Here is a 19,679-nt window from a genome sequence, read left to right on the forward strand (position 1 = left end):
GAAGCAACAATCCTGAAAGATAATTCTTTTTTTCAAAAACCAATCACGTTTTAAATCAAGTATGAATATATTTTTGTAACAACTAGTAAAATATTACATGCTACTACTGTATCTATGCACACGTACTCTTGTGTTATATGATGTATTTGTTACATTGAGAAAAAATGCTTATATGCTTATACTTATCCCAATCTAATCTAGTGCATTTTATAGTCTACTGAACTACGGTATATATTACACAGTTGTTCCTATTCTTGTAGGAAGTAAAAAAAAAAAAAAAAGTACGTTTTTCAGAATGAATGATTCTTTGATTTTCTTATTAACCAGTTTAATTGTTTATTGTCTTTCCTGTGCTTTTGGCTGTGGCTCCTCTTCTGTTTGAGTTGGTGGGATGTCCTCTTAGAAGGTACAGAAGTACTTTGCTGTGTTTAAGTCAGGTTTCCTTAACAAGAAGTAGCATTTTGGAAAGTAGTAGGCTACCAGCAGTCCAAAGTTGCTTGCCAGACTGAAATAAACATGGACAATTGACCTGTTCTTGTTAGCTGAACTATTGTTGTCAATATAGATAGGAATAAAGATCACCCAAATGACACAGTAGATCAGGGTGGAAAAGGTGGTCAAATCAGCACAAACAGCCAGCTCACAGGGCCTCTCAACAAATGCAGGTGAGAGGCAGCCATTTCTGGGATCTCTGTCACATAGAGTATCTGTTTGAAAAGAAAGGTTAGCATTGCCCTATATCTGCTAAACAACTTCTTGAAAAATCTAAACTAGAATTATTATCTTGCACCTCTATGCCACTGCAAACCTGTCAAGTTACAGTTACAGATAAGGTGTTGAATATTAGCCAGAAAAAAATTCTTGCAGAAATTATGATGTTACAGTTAAGCTGACCTTTGACCTTTTGTATGTAAATTGTCACCCCTTTCTGATTTTATAAGACATTTGTGTTCTTTTCATATTGATGAAAGGGAGGCAACTCAAAAACATAATGCAACTTCACATCGCCGTTGCTGCAAAGGCATATTAAAACAACTACACAACTAAAGAAAACTAAACTGTATCACTTTCATATAATTTAATAATGTGGTAAAATCAAATCAAATCAAATCAAATGAAACTTTCAACACACACACACACACACACACACACACACACACACACACACACACACACACACACACACACACACACACATATATATATATATATATAAAAAAAAACACCCAGCACGCCCCTGCGGGCGGTTTATCCTTCAAGCTCGGGTCCTCTACCAGAGGCCTGGGAGCTTGAGGGTCCTGCGCAGTATCTTAGCTGTTCCCAGGACTGCGCTCTTCTGGACAGAGATCTCCGATGTTATTCCTGGGATCTGCTGGAGCCACTCGCCTAGCTTGGGAGTCACCGCACCTAGTGCTCCGATTACCACGGGGACCACCGTTACCTTCACCCTCCACACCCTCTCGAGCTCTTCTCTGAGCCCTTGGTATTTCTCCAGCTTCTTGTGTTCCTTCTTCCTGATATTGCTGTCATTCGGAACCGCTACATCGATCACTACGGCCGTCTTCTTCTGTTTGTCTACCACCACTATGTCCGGTTGGTTAGCCACCACCATTTTGTCCGTCTGTATCTGGAAGTCCCACAGGATCTTAGCTCGGTCATTCTCCACCACCCTTGGGGGCATCTCCCATTTTGACCTCGGGACTTCCAGGTTATACTCGGCACAGATGTTCCTGTACACTATGCCGGCCACTTGGTTGTGGCGTTCCATGTATGCCTTGCCTGCTAGCATCTTGCACCCTGCTGTTATGTGCTGGATTGTCTCTGGGGCATCTTTACACAGCCTGCACCTGGGGTCTTGCCTGGTGTGATAGACCCCAGCCTCTATGGATCTTGTACTCAGAGCTTGTTCTTGTGCTGCCATGATTAGTGCCTCTGTGCTGTCTTTCAGCACAGAGACAGCATATATATATATATATATATATATATATATATATATATATATATATATACATATTCCTTCACTTTCACAAACTGTCTAATAAATACATGTCGGTCTGTAATTCCTGTAAGTATGGATAACAAGTTACAATCAAAATACAAGTTTATTTTAATCACATTAAATACAGAACAGCTGAGAGAAGAATATAATTTAAACACTGCATACTTTCTATCTGCACACTGCCATTGTGTGGCAGTGTTTCACCAGTCTTAACTCACCTGTAGTGAGATGGACAGGATAATGGAGAGGGTGACAGTTTGGAAAATGGAAGTGCAGGGCAGCTGAAGACGACACACCACATCCCCTGGCTCCCCCAGGAAGAGCAGCAGACTGAGGCATGCTCTCATTGTGCCGAGCAGAGCCACACAACTCAAGGTTCCCCCAGAAGCCTTTAACAGGGGGTTCCTCGATGCATCAGAAACATGACACCCACTGCACCCTGACATACCAGCAGCAGCATCCCCACCAGCATCATTATCACAGCATCCTGGCTGTTCCAGGTGAAAAACTTAAAGATGGGGTCAGTGCAGTTCGTGCTGTGATTGTGGGACCACTGGTGGTTGGGACACTTAGTGCACTCGATGTCATCTATGAGTGAGAAAACACAAAAGTTTAGTTTGGTTAAAAACAAAAGAAAAAATTAAAAATGAAAACATTTAAAAATCAGTTTAACTGATGGCTGTGTGTTATGTATGATTTACTGAATCTTAAACATCCTCAAACTTCAATTTGGGGTTTTTAAAGGGTTATTTTGTCAGAATATTTCTTCCCTGCATGCAGTGACTGTTGGAATTCGCATTTCTGCCCAAGAAAGGTTCACGCTGTACAACTATGAAACATTCTCTAATATTTTAATTAATTAAAACTGGCTGGAGCATGCTAATCAGTGAATTTTAAAAGTGCTGGCAGGTAGAGGAATGCCCACGAGATTGACTTGTTCTCATGTTATGCTAAGCTTACCTGCTGGATTCTTCTCTATTTCTTGACAAAGATGCAAATAAGCAAGGTCACATATTGGAGACAATGGTGGAAAACCACATTACCCTTATTTGGTGCCTGCCAAACAGTCAATACAGTCAAAACAGCAGGAATGGACACCTTTGACTCTGTGGTCCTGGCCTTTGCCACACATTGCTGACCAGGCAGACTCAGGAAATTGTAACATTTGCTGTAAAAAATCTAAGAAGTCAAATACACTGGACATTAAAGCTTTTATACAATATAAGTTGATGTACATAGTTTCAAAAGTTACCTGTTTAGTGTGCCATTGAAGGAGAGACTTATTGAGGAACAGTTTTTGTTCAGTATATTCTCTCACAAGTCCACTTGAGATGAGTTTGTCCAAACCCACTGAATCACATTGTATCCTATGTTTGGGTTGCTGTCTTTGTCAAAGTCTAGATCTGTGCCATTTATGTCAACAGAAGTGTTCTTTAAAACCTGCAACATCTGCAAAATTCTTTAACGTTATTATTGACACCGTTGTTTGGAAATTGTGTGCAATCATCTACAGTTAGGTCATTAATTTGTTGTAGTGTTGCCCATGTACACAAACCACTGACGACCAATTAGTCGATCAATATATGATCGATGTGTAAACTTTCAGGTTTAATTCCAGGAGAGAAAAAACTGCCTTTAGAAAAAATTGTATTAACTGCTTATGAATTAAAGACATTAATTATTCATGTTCCCCCACATTTAGAGGCTCAAAATTAATTGGAAATTTGTCTAACCAGCAGTTTCATGGCTGTATTTGTCATGATCTGTGTGCGCAGATGGTGTATTTGAAGAGAGGACCCAAAAGCAGACAAAACTAATCTTAAGAAAAGGCAAGCCAACTATTTAAGGCTGCATGAAATACAAAAAAGGCCAAAAGAAGAATAAGACTTTACTAACAAAAAACTAAAATGGCCAAAACTAAATGCTAAACTTGCGTTCCAACGAGGGACAAATGGGAACAGACACAATATATACACATGAAGGCGATTAAGAAAAGTAGAGACATATGGGAACACAAAAGGAACAAATCAGGCACAATGAGACAGGGGAAGCGAAACTGAACACAATGCACATGACACGAGGGACTGTGAAAATAAAATAGAAAGACAAGGACACCCAGCCCTGACAAAGACGGAGATAAACAAACATGGAAACACACGACAGACTGGGGGAGACAAAGGATGAAACACAGGAAGAAGAACATGGAGACAGAGCACAGGGACGAGAGAGAGAGGGCAAGAGATATGACAGAGAGGAAGGAACGCCAAGGAACAAAACACAGAGACCAGACCAAAGGAGCGGGAACATAAACTGATAACCCTAGATTAACTTAAAACTAACCTAGAGACTTCTAAATAATATAGAAGGAAAATTACCAGGGATTACCAAACAAAACCATTTCTAGTCCTCTGAATTAAACAAGAAAACCCAACATAATAAAATCTAGAAACTAGGTTCGCTTCTCAAATTCAAAATTAATTTAACAAGATTCAAAAGTGCAAAGCACAGAACACTGGGTCACGAGCCCAGTACCATAAAAAGATAAATCCTGTTCCCTTCTTAAGCCATAAGAAATGAAGCATAATATTTGATATTCATTCTGTGTTAAATTTGAATTTTATAGTGTTTCACTGTAATTTTCATGAAAGGAAATACAGAGGGGCTTAGAACAAGGGGTAAAGAAGTGGTTATTGGATTTTCATCCAAGTATAATTATGATAGTTTAATATAAGTATGAAATTTAAAATTGTTAGTTTAATTACTTGTTAATTACTTGAACCTCTTAAAATGGCTAACTATATTTGAAAAGGAGCTTTAGGAATTTGTATTAGAATTAATGAAATGTCCTAATGATGAGAAAAAGCTGACAATCTGCATCTCACTCACATCTTAATTGTTTGATTTAAAATACAAAATGCAGTGATGCACAAAGGCAAAATTATATACGTATTAAGAATTGTGTTTTTGGCCTGCAAATTAAAGACCTAACTATATGTACTGGGTGAAAAAAAAAAAATCACCTTCCAGGGATAGATTTTACTTCCAGATCCCCACTTACAGGCAGTTGAATTGCACTCCAACAGGTTATGCAGTGCCTGTGCTACACTGTAAACAGCAGCATACACACTGAAAGCTGATTTCTGGACTGCAGGTGCGTCCACTATGCTAATGTTGTCTGGTAACAAATTCCAGCATTGTGGTCAGGGATTGTTTGACTGATTGATTGTGACTTTCTTGAAGAGCTCCATTGCATAATCGGCGAACAGGCCGAGGGTGTCTGTTTTGTCAACAAATGCAATGATTGTGCCAACTGTTTCAATGTTGGGCAGAGAAATCACTCGAGTATGTACAGTGGGGCAAAAAAGTATTTAGTCAGCCACCGATTGTGCAAGTTCCCCCACTCAAAATGATGGTAGGATTTGTAAAGAATTTATTCGTAAATTAGGGTGGAAAATAAGTATTTGGTCACCTCAAATAAGGAAAATCTCTGGCTCTCACAGACCTGTAACGTCTTCTGTAAGAAGCTTTTCTGTCCCCCACTCGTTACCTGTATGAATGGCACCTGTTTGAACTCATCATCTGTATAAAAGACACCTGTCCACAGCCTCAAACAGTCAGACTCCAAACTCTGCCATGGCCAAGACCAAAGAGCTTTCGAAGGACACCAGGAAAAGTATTGTAGACCTGCACCAGACTGGGAAGAGTGAATCTACAATAGGCAAGCAGCTTGGTGTGAAAAAATCAACTGTGGGAGCAATCATCAGAAAATTGAAGACATACAAGACCACTGATAATCTCCCTCGATCTGGGGCTCCACGCAAGATCACATCCCGTGGGGTCAAAATGATCATGAGAACGGTGAGCAAAGATCCCAGAACCACACGGGGGGACCTGGTGAATGACCTGCAGAGAGCTGGGACCAAAGTAACAAAGGTCACCATCAGTAACACACTACAACGGCAGGGAATCAAATCCCGCAGTGCCAGACGTGTTCCGCTGCTGAAGCCAGTGCATGTCCAGGCCCGTCTGAAGTTTGCCAGAGAGCACATGGATGATACAGCAGAGGATTGGGAGAATGTCATGTGGTCAGATGAAACCAAAGTAGAACTTTTTGGTATAAACTCAACTCGTCGTGTTTGGAGGAAGAAGAATACTGAGTTGCATCCCAAGAACACCATACCTACTGTGAAGCATGGGGGTGGAAACATCATGCTATGGGGCTGTTTTTCTGCCAAGGGGACAGGACGACTGATCCGTGTTAAGGACAGAATGAATGGGGCTATGTATCGTGAGATTTTGAGCCAAAACCTCCTTCCATCAGTGAGAACTTTGAAGATGAAACGAGGCTGGGTCTTCCAACATGACAATGATCCAAAACACACCGCCCGGGCAACAAAGGAGTGGCTCCGTAAGAAGCATTTGAAAGTCCTGGAGTGGCCTAGCCAGTCTCCAGACCTCAACCCCATAGAAAATCTGTGGCGGGAGTTGAAAGTCCGTGTTGCTCGGCGACAGCCCCAAAACATCACTGCTCTCGAGAAGATCTGCATGGAGGAATGGGCCAAAATACCAGCTACTGTGTGTGCAAACCTGGTAAAGACCTATAGTAAACGTTTGACCTCTGTTATTGCCAACAAAGGTTATGTTACAAAGTATTGAGTTGTATTTTTGTTATTGACCAAATACTTATTTTCCACCCTGATTTACGAATAAATTCTTTACAAATCCTACCATGTGGATTCATGGATTTTTTTTTCACATTCTGTCTCTCACAGTTGAAGTGTACCTCTGGTGCAAATTACTGACCTCTGTCATCATTTTAGGTGGGGGAACTTGCACAATCGGTGGCTGACTAAATACTTTTTTGCCCCACTGTAAGCATCAGGCTTTCAAATGAATTAAAAGTCTGTCTTGGTCTTTCATTAATTAATAGGCTGGTGTGAAAAATTGCTGCCACACCGCCCCCTCGGCCTGTGCTTCAAGGTTTCTGGTAGTTAGAATGACTCGGGGGTTTTGATTCATTTAAACTAACATAATCATCCTGCTGCAACCAGGTTTCTGTAAGGCAGACTAAATTGATTTGTTGATCAATTATTAAGTCATGTACTAACAGAGACTTGGAGGAGAGAGACCTAATATTTAATAATCCACATTTCACTGTTTTACTCTTTGGTTCGGATGAGGATACTGTATTGTTCTTTCTTTGTGATTTTTTATGTTTAAGTTGTTTATTGCTGGTTTTTAGTTTGTTTTTTGTCTTTTTGGGAGCTGACACAGTCTCTATGGAGATGGGTTTTTGGGGGGGTAGCAGGAGGAGAGAAGCTGCAGAGAGGCGTGTAAGACTGCAACTCTGCTTCCTGGTCCCAACTCTGGATAGTCATATTTTGGGGGGTTTAATAAATTTGTCCATATTTCTAGAAATGAGAGCTGCTCCATCCAAAGTGGGATGGATGCCGTCTCTCCTAACAAGACCAGGTTTCCTTCAGAAGGTTTGCCAATTATCTATGAAGCCCACATCGTTTCTGGGACACCACTCAGACAGCCAGCAATTTAAGATAACATGCGGCTAAACATGTCACTCCTGGTCTGATTGGGGAGGGGACCAGAGAAAAAAATGATGAGTGTAGTGATTCCTGGTTTGGTCACTGAGTTTTGAGTTGCTTTGGACTCCTGTTAAGAGTTTTCTATTCTCTCTGTTGTTCTAGTATTTTTGATTATTCTTTGGTTAAGTTTTTTATTCCTGTTTAGATTTCATAATCATTCTGATGCCCTAGGGTTCTTGTGGTATTTGAGTTCGAGTAGTATTTATGAAGTTTAGGATTCATGTTTTGATTTGTTCATTAATCTAAAAGTCAGGTTGATTTCTCGCTCTCTTTTATTCAGATTAGTTACATTTTATTTATATAGCACAAAATCACAAGATAATACTATCCAGAGTAAGAATATGGTTAGTCAGGCGAAGTACAATAACCTTGGTTTTATCTGAATTTTATCAAGATCTTTATGTTTTTAAGACATCCTTGCAGTTTAACTAATTGATGTGAGTCATCTGGCTTCATGGATAGATAAAGCTGGGTATCATTTGCATAGCAATGAAAATGTTTGCAATGCCTTCTAATAATACTGCCTAAGGGAAGCATCTATAATCTAAATAGAACTGGTCCTAGCATGGAACCCTGTGGAACTCCACAATTAATCTTAATGTGTGAAGAAGACTCTCCATTTACATAAACAAATTGGAGACAGTTAGATAGATATCATTCAAACCAGTGAAACACAGTACCTTTAATACCATGGCATGTTCTAATCTCTGTAAAAAACAAAAAAGCTTAAATACAGCTATATAATACAGCTTAAAGGCCTGTGGTACGTAACCCATTACCATAGATAGATTCATTTCATTTAGGATTGAAGCATTAATTAATGTTAGGACTTCTTTGAGGAGTCTGATCGGAATGGCGTTTTAAAGACACGTTGATGGTTTGGAGGAAGTGATTGGTAAAGTGGACTCAGAAGTACAACATGGATACAAAAGAATAGTCAGCTCAACAGACCTCTGATTGTTTGTTAGCCTAGCTACAGTGCTGCATGGGGTTGAGAAATCTGGGGTTGTTCTTTTACTTCAAGGTTTTTGTTGTTGAGCTTTAGTATTGTTGTATTATAGAAGCTCTCGTCGTCACGGAGGTCTGGATTCCTTAGTTTTCATGATATTTTCTCTGTCTTAAGCGTTACTTCGAGTCTTTGAATTCCTGTTCAGTATTTATGAAGTTTTAATGCCTTTGAAAAAGACTTATTGTTCTCGTGTTTGGTTTAGATTCTTTGGTCTGTATTCAGCTTCAGGTTAGCTTTTGAGCTTGTTTGTTGCAAAGGTGTATTTTCCTCAGTGTTTCACTGCCAATTCTTTCAGCAGTCTCTTCTTTCACCCTTATCTCTTATCTCTGTCTTTACATTTAGTGTAAGACTTGTTATACCCATGTTTTGTTTTTTGTCTTTGGGATCTTTTGTTTTATTTTGACAATTGGTTGCTTTTTGGTTGAGTTTTGCTTCCATTCAGTTTCCTCTTTTTCTGCACTTGTGTCCCATTCAACCAGCTGTCCTTTATCCCTAATCAGCCTTCTGTGTGTACATACTTCAGTCATCCTTGTGTCTATTGTTTGTCTGTATCATGAGTCCTCTGAGCTCCTTTGCATGTGTTTCCTGATTACGCTTTGCTTTTGGATGATAGTTTTGTTGTTTTATGTTTAGTTTAGGTCTTCAATCAGCCACAATAATGGGTCACTTTTTGTTTAGTATTCTGCCTGCAGTGTTCCACATTTGATTTCTCCCCTGTAAAATCCACACACTAACCATGCTGAACCCGTACAGTAAATTGCTGTGTCTGTTTGCTGAGATGATATGAAACCAAAACCTTGTTATCTGTTAACCCATAAGAAGTATTAACAGTCTGACAATGATCATATTGATAACTATATTAATGGTAATCATTTTAATGCACACTTTAAAGCACTGGTACAATGCTTTGAATAAAACATACATTAATGAATTTTACAAACACACAGTCAAACATACAGTCATCCATTTGCTCATACGTAACTCATATTACATTATATGTAATCTATAACCTGAAATATTGGGTGAAATATTAAGGAATAGCTGATCTTTAAAAATTAGCTTTCAGCAGCTGTTTAAAACAAAACACAGATTCAGTCAACCTGAGAGACTGAAGAAGATTTCCTGAGTTTCAGTGCAACAACCTAAAAAGAGTGGTCCCTTTTGAATTTAACCTCCTAAGACCCGAACTCTACCAAGGCATGCATTTTTAATTTCTCTTTGATATTTGGGCTGATTGGGACCTGATGAATGTAAAAACAAAGAATTACCAGATTTTTTTTTTTTTTTTTACCTAATTTTTGTTTCTAAGAAGAATGAGAGCCACATATGAGGATATTCATTTAAAATTTTGATAGAACAGTAGCAGTATAATGTCCTCATAAGTGGATATCAGGCCCTTGTAGAGCAAAATTTTGTATTTTGGTCTAAATAACCCAAAATGTGGTGTCCACATATTTGGACGCCAGGACCTAGGAGGTTAAAGTAAGAATGTGGAACAGTTAAAAGACCCCCATTAGATGACTGGAGAAGCGGATTCAGGTGTGATATGTAAACAAGGGCTTGGCCATGTATAGGTTTAAAGTAATTGATGAATTAACACAATCTTTAAATGAATTTCGCTAGTTTTTGTGCGTTCTGGTTCAGCTGGAGATAAGTTACAGAAGACTGAGAGATATGTGTGAAAAGCGAGTTACAATAATTGAGATGAGACAAAGTTCTACATTTATAGAATTTTTAGGACATTACATCTAAAAATTCTTTGCCTCAAAGAAAATTTGAGTCAAAAGGAAATTACTAAAAATAATGAAGCATTCGCTGAGGTAAGAGACTTTTGAGGTTTGTTAGACTTACCTGAAAAGTACAGCTGTGAATTGTCAGCAATGCAAGGAGATGACTTCAAAGCTGTTTAGTAGATAACTCAGCAGATAACATGTATATGGGAAACGTATATACATTATATACATTTGTATTAAGATCTATGTTTATCCATTTTAACTTTTATGTTTTGTATTCACCTCACTGATGGTTTTGAATGTTTATTTGCATGTAATGTTGCTCATGCACAAAAGCAAATTTAGATATTTCCTCCCAAGATATTTGCATAAAACTACAGCGGGCATGCAAGTAAGCTCTTTTTAAATATTAATTTAAACACATTTTATATCAGCTTTGAATTTTTTGTTCATATTTGCATATTTTGGATTCATGTTTTCAAACAAAATGAATATTTTCATGTTCATATAAATATGAAAATCTTTTTGGGGAAATCTTTAGTAACAGGAGTTTGAAAAACATGTAGCCATTTAAAAAAAATCTATATGTATCGCTTAAATATCTTATAACTACTTACAACTACTGTATGAAATGGTTGAAAAGAGAAAATTGATATTTGGTGTGCCTGATTAAATGCATTAAAAACACAGACATATTTCCAGTTGTTAAGCTGATATCTATACCAATAAAAACTTTCTGGCCACTCGATATGCCTCCTTTAATTTCCATGTAAAGCCAGTGTGCATTCAAATGAAACTAAAATGAGGTGATAGGGTGATTACTGTTCTGCTTACTGTTTATTTGAATTATTAAAATTATGACAAGCAGTAAGGCGTTGAGTTAAAAATGAAAAAGCAGCAACAACAACAAAAATAAATTTGTTGAATTGATACATTCTTTAATTCTTTCTTTTAACTTAACTGGCTGCAGGTTTATTTATTTCTCTGTGATCAGGATCATAGGACCTTGAACTGTTCTTAAATGTTAAGCTGGAGTGTCGGAGTCATATTACTTCAAGGACTCATACAGCCCAATTTGATCTCAAGTGGGTCAGATCATTAAAGCCATTTCATAATGAACTGTCAGTCTTCCTGTCTCTCCACTCTCTGCTCTCTCTTTCTCTTCTCGGTTTGTGTGCATGAGGGCGTGTGAGTGCATAATTCTACTTGAGCATTTCAAAGGCGGAGTCTCATTCTGGTTCCTGCTTGTTTCTCCTGCCTGTGGCACCTGGAAGCAGTCAATTACTCCCCCAAACACACAATTCATGCTACAATTATTGGTAAATATGTGTGCTAAGTAGTACATTTAGTCAAAAATAGCCTTCAGGTTTTATTGTGCTTAGCATGTGAAAAACTTTGGACTCCAATTTTAATGTATTTAGAATCCATATACAATTCAAGTACAGTAGTGTACAATACATTCTAGTACTAAAAGAGTTATACAGCAGTAATTTGCAATACAATATTTACCAGATAAAAGGTCAAACCCAAAATTAGTCAGTGACACAATAATAAAATTGAAATAATTTAATGTTTATTATTCTGAAGCAAAACTGTCTGCATGACGTGAGCACTGAGAGTGAGATTATTCTGAAGCAAAATGCCATTAAATCTCTAATAGTAGGTTTCTAAACTACAACCAATAATGTTAGAGTAAAGATTTCACACTACATTGTTTAATTAGAGCATTACTTTAATTCAGTAAATACTTTTGTCACCAACATCAACACAAACAAAATATGAACCTGAAAAATAATAATTTCTTAGACAAATAATCTGTTATAGATTGCATGTTACTAAATAAAAATAACTTCTTCTTCTTTTCTTTTCTTTTTTGGCATTTTTATTTTATAGGGACAGTAAAGATTGACAGGAAAGTTGAGGGAGAGAGGGGAAGACATGCAACAAAGGGGAGGTTGGATTCAAACCTGGGCCGGCAGCCACTCGGCATATGGTTGCCTTCTCATCCCACTGAGCTAAACTGGCACCTGCAATATATTCATTCTACAGTATTTGGTGTATAATTTACATAATTGTGGCGTGATTGAGAAACAATGATTATTATATCATTATTATATCTAATCTAGTGTATTTTGTAGAGTACAGTCTCATGGTATACATTACACAACTATTGCTGTCCTTATAGAAAGGAAATCATTTTTTCACATTCTTTCATTTACTTTATGAACAGTTTGTTTATTGTCCTTCCTGTGCTTTTGGCTGTGGCTCCTCTTCTGTTTGAGTTGGTGGGACGCCCTCTAAGAAGGTACAGAAGTACTTGGCTGTGTTTAAGTCAGGTTTCCTTAACAGCAAATAGCATTTTGGAAAGTAGTAGGCTGCCAGCAGTCCAAAGTTGCTTGCTAGGCTGAAATAAACATGGACAATTGACCTGTTCTTGTTATTATCTCTGTTGTTGCCTACGTAGATAGGAATAAAGATCACCCAAATGACACAGTAGATCAGGGTGGAAAAGGTGATGTCTCTGGCTAGATTATACTGATGAAGAGGCTTCACTGCCATGAAGGTGCACATGAACGATGCAAGGGCCATTGCATAATTGAAACCTTGCATTAAGGCAAATCCAATCAAAGGTGAAACAGGACACGAGAGGAATGATTCTACAAAGTCTATTGTCATATTTGCCAAATATCCAGACAACGAAGGTCCTTCTTGAACAAACCAGCCACAGAGACCAGCCTGCACAGCGCAGCAGATCAGCACAAACAGCCAGCTCACAGGGCCCCTTAACAAATGCAGGTGAGAGGCAGCCATCTCTGGGAACTCTGTCACATAGAGTATCTGTTTGAAAAGAAAGGTTGGGTTCTAAGCATGCGTAAGATCTTATGGAAAGGCCTAAAATAATGAAATAAAGTTAGACATATTTAACCAACAAATGAGATTCTTATAGATCAATAGTTCATTCATGTCAGCTGTTTGCTTCAAAGTTGAATACTGCTGCAATTAAGGTACAAAATTAAAAGTACAATAGAAACTGTCTCTAATTACACACAATGTCTCTAATTGGATGTGCCATAAGCAATAATCAAAATATTTTTTAAAACAAACTTAAAAAAGGCGGGAAAGCTGAGAGAAGAATTAAAGCACTGCATGCTTTCTATCTGCTTTTTCTCTAACTGATTCTGAAGTTTCTGCACAATGCCATTGTGAGGCAGTGTTTCACCAGTCTTAACTCACCTGTAGTGAGATGGACAGGATAACGGAGAGGGTGACAGTCTGGAAAATGGAAGTGAAGGGCAGCTGAAGACGACACACCACATCCCCTGGCTCCCCCAGGAAAAACAGTAGACTAAGATTGGCTCCCATCAGGCCGAGCACAGCCACAAAACTCAAGGGTCCCCCTGAGGCCGTTACCAGGGGGGTTCCTCGGTGCATCAGGAACACGATACCCACTGACCCCTGACATACCAAAAGCACGGTACCAACCAGCATCATTATCACAGCATCCTGGCTGCCCCAGGTAAAAAACTTAAAGATGGGGTCAGTGCAGTTCGTGCTGCGATGCTGGGACCACTGGCGGTAAGGACAGTTAGTACACTGGGTGTCGTCTATGACCGAGAAAGCACAAAAAATTTGGTTCCATTAAAAACGAAAAATCAACCAAACAAACAAACAACATACACACACCATTTAGGGATCCTATCACACATCAGTGACATGTTATGGATTATGCTGATTTGCAGATAAAGACAAGAAAATGATACAACTTTCTCATTTGTGTTTTTAATCTAGTATTACAGGTCATTGATTTAGCTAAATACTGCAAAGAAGATGCATTAATTGCCTGAATACAGTGAGTCTTGAAAGTCTCCTTTCAGCACAAAAAAGGTTCAAATATAATGCCTGCACATCTACTGAATACTATTTTAACTCTGTGATTATCACAGATTAAAACTAGTTACCGCATTTTAATTGTGAATTTTTACAGGTGTGACAGGTAGATTTTGTATTTATTAGGACAGTGAAAGGCTCTTTATGTTTACCTGTTTTTATTCTATTTTAAATGAATCTGTTGACATTTATATGCTTAGATATGAGCAAGAATCTTGAATTTTGAAATGAAAATGAATTTAATCCATTCTGGAATAAGGCTGTCACATAGCAACATATTAAAGAAGCGTACCATTGTGGATTTTTACTAGATGCACTGAATATCTTGACAAGGAAGCAAATAATAATGGATTGGATTTATATAGCGCTTTTCAAGGCACCCAAAGCGCTTTACAAGGCCACTATTCATTCACTCTCACATTCACACACTGGTGGAGGCAGCTACAGTTGTAGCCACAGCTGCCCTGGGGCAGACTGACAGAAGCGAGGCTGCCATATCGCGCCATCGGCCCCTCTGGCCAACACCAGTAGGCGGTAGGGTAAAGTGTCTTGCCCAAGGACACAACGACCAGGACAAAGAGCCCGGGGATCGAACCGGCGAGCTTCCGGTTACAGATACGCTTCCCAACCCCCTGAGCCACGGTCGCCCACAAATAAGCAACATCAGATATCTGAGACTACCACATTACCCTTATTTGCCTGGTAGGTGCCTGCCAAACAGTCAATACAGTCAAAACAGCAGGAGTAGACGCCTTTGACTCTGTGGACCTGGCCTTTGCCACACATTGCTGAACAGGTGGAGTCGGGAACCTGCAAAGTTTGTGGTAAAAAAAAAATCCAAGATCTCAAACTGGATCGTGACCTGGATATTAAAGTTTTTACATAAGTTGTACATATTTTTCTGAGTTACAAAAGTTACCTGATTAGTGTCCCACTGAAAGAGGGACTTATTGAAGAACAGCTTTTGTTCAGTAAATTCTCCCACATTTCTAAAGTCCACTTGAGATGAGTTTGTCCAGATCCACTGAATCACACCATATCCTATGTTCGGGTCACCATATTGGTCAAACTCTATACGTGTGCCATTTATGTTAACAGAAGTGTTCCTTAAAGCCTCAGACAGCTGTAAAAAATGTAATTTAACTCATTTTGTTATTGTTGATAAGCTTGATTTTAAATACAACGGTCTATAAATTAGAAAAAATAAATCACCTTCCAGGGAAAGATTTTGCTTCCAGATCCCCACTTACAGGCAGTTGAATTGCATTCTAGCAGGTTATGCAGTGCCTGTGCTACACTGTAAACAGCAGCATACACACTAAAACTTAATGTCTGCACGTCTGGTGCTTCCACTATGCTAATGTTGTCTGGTGACAAATTCCAGCATTGTGGGCAGCGATCATTTGGATTCTCAGGATTTATAGTTGGAGTGGATGTCTTTGCCCGCTCTTCACTGAGTTTCTTGAAAAGCTCCTTTGCATAATTGGTGAACAGGCCGAGGGTGTCTGTTTTGTCAACAAATCCAATGATTGTACCAACTGTTTCAATGTTGGGCAGAGAAGTCACTTGAGGATCGATGGCCCAGCTTGTGGTGCCAATCCATACAGCTGTTAAATTACTCCTGATAACCTGGAAAAAATTAAACGATTGACTGGTACTGAACAAACTCCATGCACTAATAGAAATTAATACAGTTCTTAGCTGCTTTAAATCTCTGATTCACCAACCTCTCTAAAAAAGATTTTACTTTGCTCTGGAAGAGAAAACAGCACTACCACTCCAACATTGGTCATTTGGATATTGTTTATGATGGTTTTGATTGTTGGTTCGGGGTCAGTGTACACTGGAATCAGGCCCTGATAGGCCACACAGACAGATGTTTTTTCTACCAATTTGGTGAACATCTGCACACCTCGTCGCCCATATGCCTCATCACTGCCCACAATTGCCACCCAGTTCCAGGCAAATTCCTCTATTAGCCTTATCATGACATCCACTTGCCATTTGTCACTGGCCACAGTACGAAAGAATGACGGGTAGAGAAGTTTATCACTGAACCTGTCACTGGTGGCCCCATAGCTAATCTGGTGTGAAAATTAAAAACAGAAAATCAGAGATAACTCTAATCACTATTGACATGTAAGACCTAATATATCATTTTCAAGGTAAAAACAAAACAAAAAAACAATTATCTAAAGATCAGGCAATAAAAGAACAAGTTAATTTTTCTGTGATATAACCTGGCACAAATCCTTTGATCGACTTGTAAGAGTTACTTTTACATTTGAAATATTTATTGTCAGATCTTTGCATTAATAGAAACTATGCTGCAAATCTTAAGATGTATGTGTATTCAAACCTGTGGCATCAAAAAGAATCCCAGGAGTTTTCCAATGACTGACACCATTTCTGAGCCAAGAGGACCAATCACTGCAACTGTACTGGTCTCATAGTCGGTGTAATTACACTGCACAGGTAGTTCTTGGTTGGATTTTCCATTGAGGAAAGACAGAGTAGGGTTTATAATAATTAAAGATTTTGTGCAAGTGTCATAGATTTCATAACCTAACTTGATGCCTGGGAGGAGAGTCTGTTTTCCATTGATTTCATCCACTGTGTATTTCATGGCTATAGCAAGTCCCAGTCCAAAGTTATTTACACTGTTTATCCACAAGCAGAAAACAGTAAATATTGTGGTAAGTCAGGGTTAGCATACACGATTATCTAGAGTCTCATGTTATTATTAAGGGTTGTTCACAACCATCCTTACCGTTCACATCTTATCTGGTTGGGCTCTGTTATGTCACTGAGGCCGCTAGTGACATCGTTAATGGGAAAGAGCCCTCCGAGCATAATGTCCCCAGACAAACTGAAGAGGCTGGTAGAAATGTTGTTGACCCATTCAGGCAAACTCTCACTGCAGCTCAGTGTAAAGAAACAACACAAAACCAGCAGAGCGAAACGTGAAGCCATGACACTGATAAGCAAGCGAATGAAGCCACAGCAATGACAGCAGTGTATTTTTATGTCAGTGCATCATGTAGGTGGTTTTATGCAAATTCACCTGTGTTCTCCCACTTCTGGCCATCACACAGACATATTTAAAACCTCGATGGTTTTCTGAGAAAAAAGATTCACTTTGCACTTTTGTGTGTTTGTGTGTATGTCTGCAGTGTTCATCTTTCCGGAGTATTTTCATAGAATTTGTTTGTGGTTTGAAATTTGTTTGTCTTTGGAATAACTATCTATCATGAGTATCATGATTCCTGGTTTGGATCTTTGAGTTTTGAGTTGCTTTGGACTTTTAGGGCCCATTAAGAGATTTCTATTCTCTCTGCTGTTCTAGTGTTTTTTAATTTTTTTTTTTTTTTTTTTTAGATTTCATAATCATTCTGGTATTCTAGAGTTCTTGTGGTATTTGAGTTTGGGTAGTATTTATTAAATTTAGGATTCTTATTTGAATTTCTTTAATATTCTAAAAGTGAGACTTATTTCTTGTGCTATTGCTGAACTCTGTTTTTATTTCAAGGTTTTCTGTTACGCTTTTTTACTGTTGTATTGTGTGAGTTCTGGTTTTTATGGATCTCTTGATGCATGCTCAATCATCCGGGGAAGTACATCTCCAAAAGTTTGATTCTGTTCATCTGGACGTAGCGTTTTCAGTGAGAGAAACGTTTCGTCACTCATCCAAGTGACTTCTTCAGTCTCAGCTGACTGCAGGTTTCCCCAGTCTTATAAACAGTATATTTGCAAAATGACTGAAACCAGCCCACTGAAGGAACAATGGGCTGGGAGGTCAGTTCCTTCATCATAATTATGCAAATTCTCATGTGTATTTCCCACAGTGTTTGACTGCCTCTTCTTTCCTCTTTCAGTGTTTATGTCTTCCTTACCTCCGTCTTCGTTTTCATGTAAGACTTCTTACAGTCATATTTCCTGTTTTACTTTAATGGTAGGTAGTTGGTAGGTGGTTGCTTTTATGTTGAGTTTACCTTCCTTTCAGTTTCCTCTTAGTCTGCACCTGCGGTTCATTCTCCCAGCTATCCTGTATTCTTAATCGGTCTTGTTTGTGTACATACTGCAGTCATCCTTGTGTCCAATGCCATGTTGTCTGTTATGCTCCCCTTTTATTTGAAAAGGTCTGGGACTTTTTGTTAAGTATTCTGCCTGCAGTGTTCAGAATTTTGGTTATCCCCTCTTCAATCCACATACAAACAATGACACTTAAACAATCTCACACATTAAATTCCATTATGCCTCTTTGCTAAGACGCTATTAAACCAAAACCTTGTATCTTGAGTGTTTTTGATTAACTTTTCAGGTTTTTTCAACCCCTGAAAACGTGACTATCCAGAGTTGGGTCTAGTAAGCACGTTGTTTTGAAATATCATGTCATATATTTCCCTCACTGTTGGCTTGGTATGTTTATTTGCATGCAATGTTGCTCATCCACAAAGCAAATTAAATATTTCCTCCCAAGATATTTGCATAAACCTTCAGCAGACTTACAAAGTAAGCTCCTTTTAAATGTCCATTTAAACACATTTTAAATCAGCTTTGAAGTTTTTTTTCTTTTTTGCCTTCTTTTACTATTACAGGAAATCTTTGGTAACAGGGGTTTGAAAAAACACAAGCCATTGTTTTTTATCATAAGGTATCTCATAAAAAACTTATAACTACTTACAAGTACGAAATTAAAAGGTGTAAATCAGAAAAGCAATATTTGGTAATTAAACGCATTGAACACCACAGCCATAATTTTAGTTGTTAAGCTGATATCTATTACAACATCATTCAAGAATTCAAATTACACTATGGGCCTACAGAAAGATGGGCATTGCGTGACTACCAAAACTAGCAATTAGGACATGGAATGTTATCTCTCTTGTGGGGAAGGAGGCTGAGTTAGTGCTTAAGGTTGAGAGTTACCGGCTAGATATAGTCGGGCTCACCTCAAAGCACAGCTTAGGCACTGGAATCAGAGGGTTTGTTCCCAGCACCTTTGGGTCAGGGAACGTGCCCTGTCTGTCATCTGTGCTTATGCACTGAACAACGTTCAGAGTACCCAGCCTTCTTGGAGTCCATAGGCGGGGTGGTTGAGGGTGCTCTGGGAACACCTGGCAGAGGCCCTGGTCTGAGAGATCTTCAACTCACACCTCCGGCAGAGCTTCAAGAGCATTCCAAGGGAGACTGGGAACACTGAGGCTTTCTTGGTTGACACGCCTCTACAATGTTGTGTAGAGATCAGGGGGCAGTACCTCTGGATTGGCAGACCGGGGTGGTGGACTGAAGCATGTGTTCTAACTGCCATGGATAAGCAGTCACATGATATCACACATTGAAGGGATTACAAAATGTAGTATAATACACAAATATATGTTTCTAATAAATATATTGAGAATATTAATATAGATAATGACAATTAGTTTTCCTTGGTCAGTGATACAGAT

At 38.7% G+C, this 19,679-nt stretch overlaps 1 protein-coding gene and 1 pseudogene across 1 annotated transcript; both read right to left on the reverse strand.

The window, feature by feature from the left end:
- Positions 1–316: 316 nt before the first annotated feature.
- LOC120746676 lies at positions 317–5,343 on the reverse strand (annotated as a pseudogene).
- Positions 5,344–12,210: 6,867 nt separating this feature from the next.
- On the reverse strand, positions 12,211–17,293 carry LOC120746674 (taste receptor type 1 member 3-like). Its single transcript, XM_040052099.1, has 8 exons — positions 17,000–17,293; positions 16,589–16,889; positions 15,957–16,313; positions 15,442–15,858; positions 15,149–15,352; positions 14,919–15,039; positions 13,576–13,946; positions 12,211–13,179 (listed from the first exon to the last, which is right to left on the reverse strand). The coding sequence occupies exons 1-8, from the start codon at positions 17,200–17,202 to the stop codon at positions 12,577–12,579; spliced, it is 2,577 nt and encodes an 858-aa protein (XP_039908033.1). The 5' UTR covers positions 17,203–17,293; the 3' UTR covers positions 12,211–12,576.
- Between the last annotated feature and the right edge of the window lie 2,386 nt (positions 17,294–19,679).

Source organism: Simochromis diagramma, unplaced genomic scaffold (genome assembly GCF_900408965.1).
Source record: "Simochromis diagramma unplaced genomic scaffold, fSimDia1.1 OVJJ01000389.1, whole genome shotgun sequence".
In the NCBI taxonomy this organism is placed as follows: domain Eukaryota; kingdom Metazoa; phylum Chordata; class Actinopteri; order Cichliformes; family Cichlidae; genus Simochromis; species Simochromis diagramma.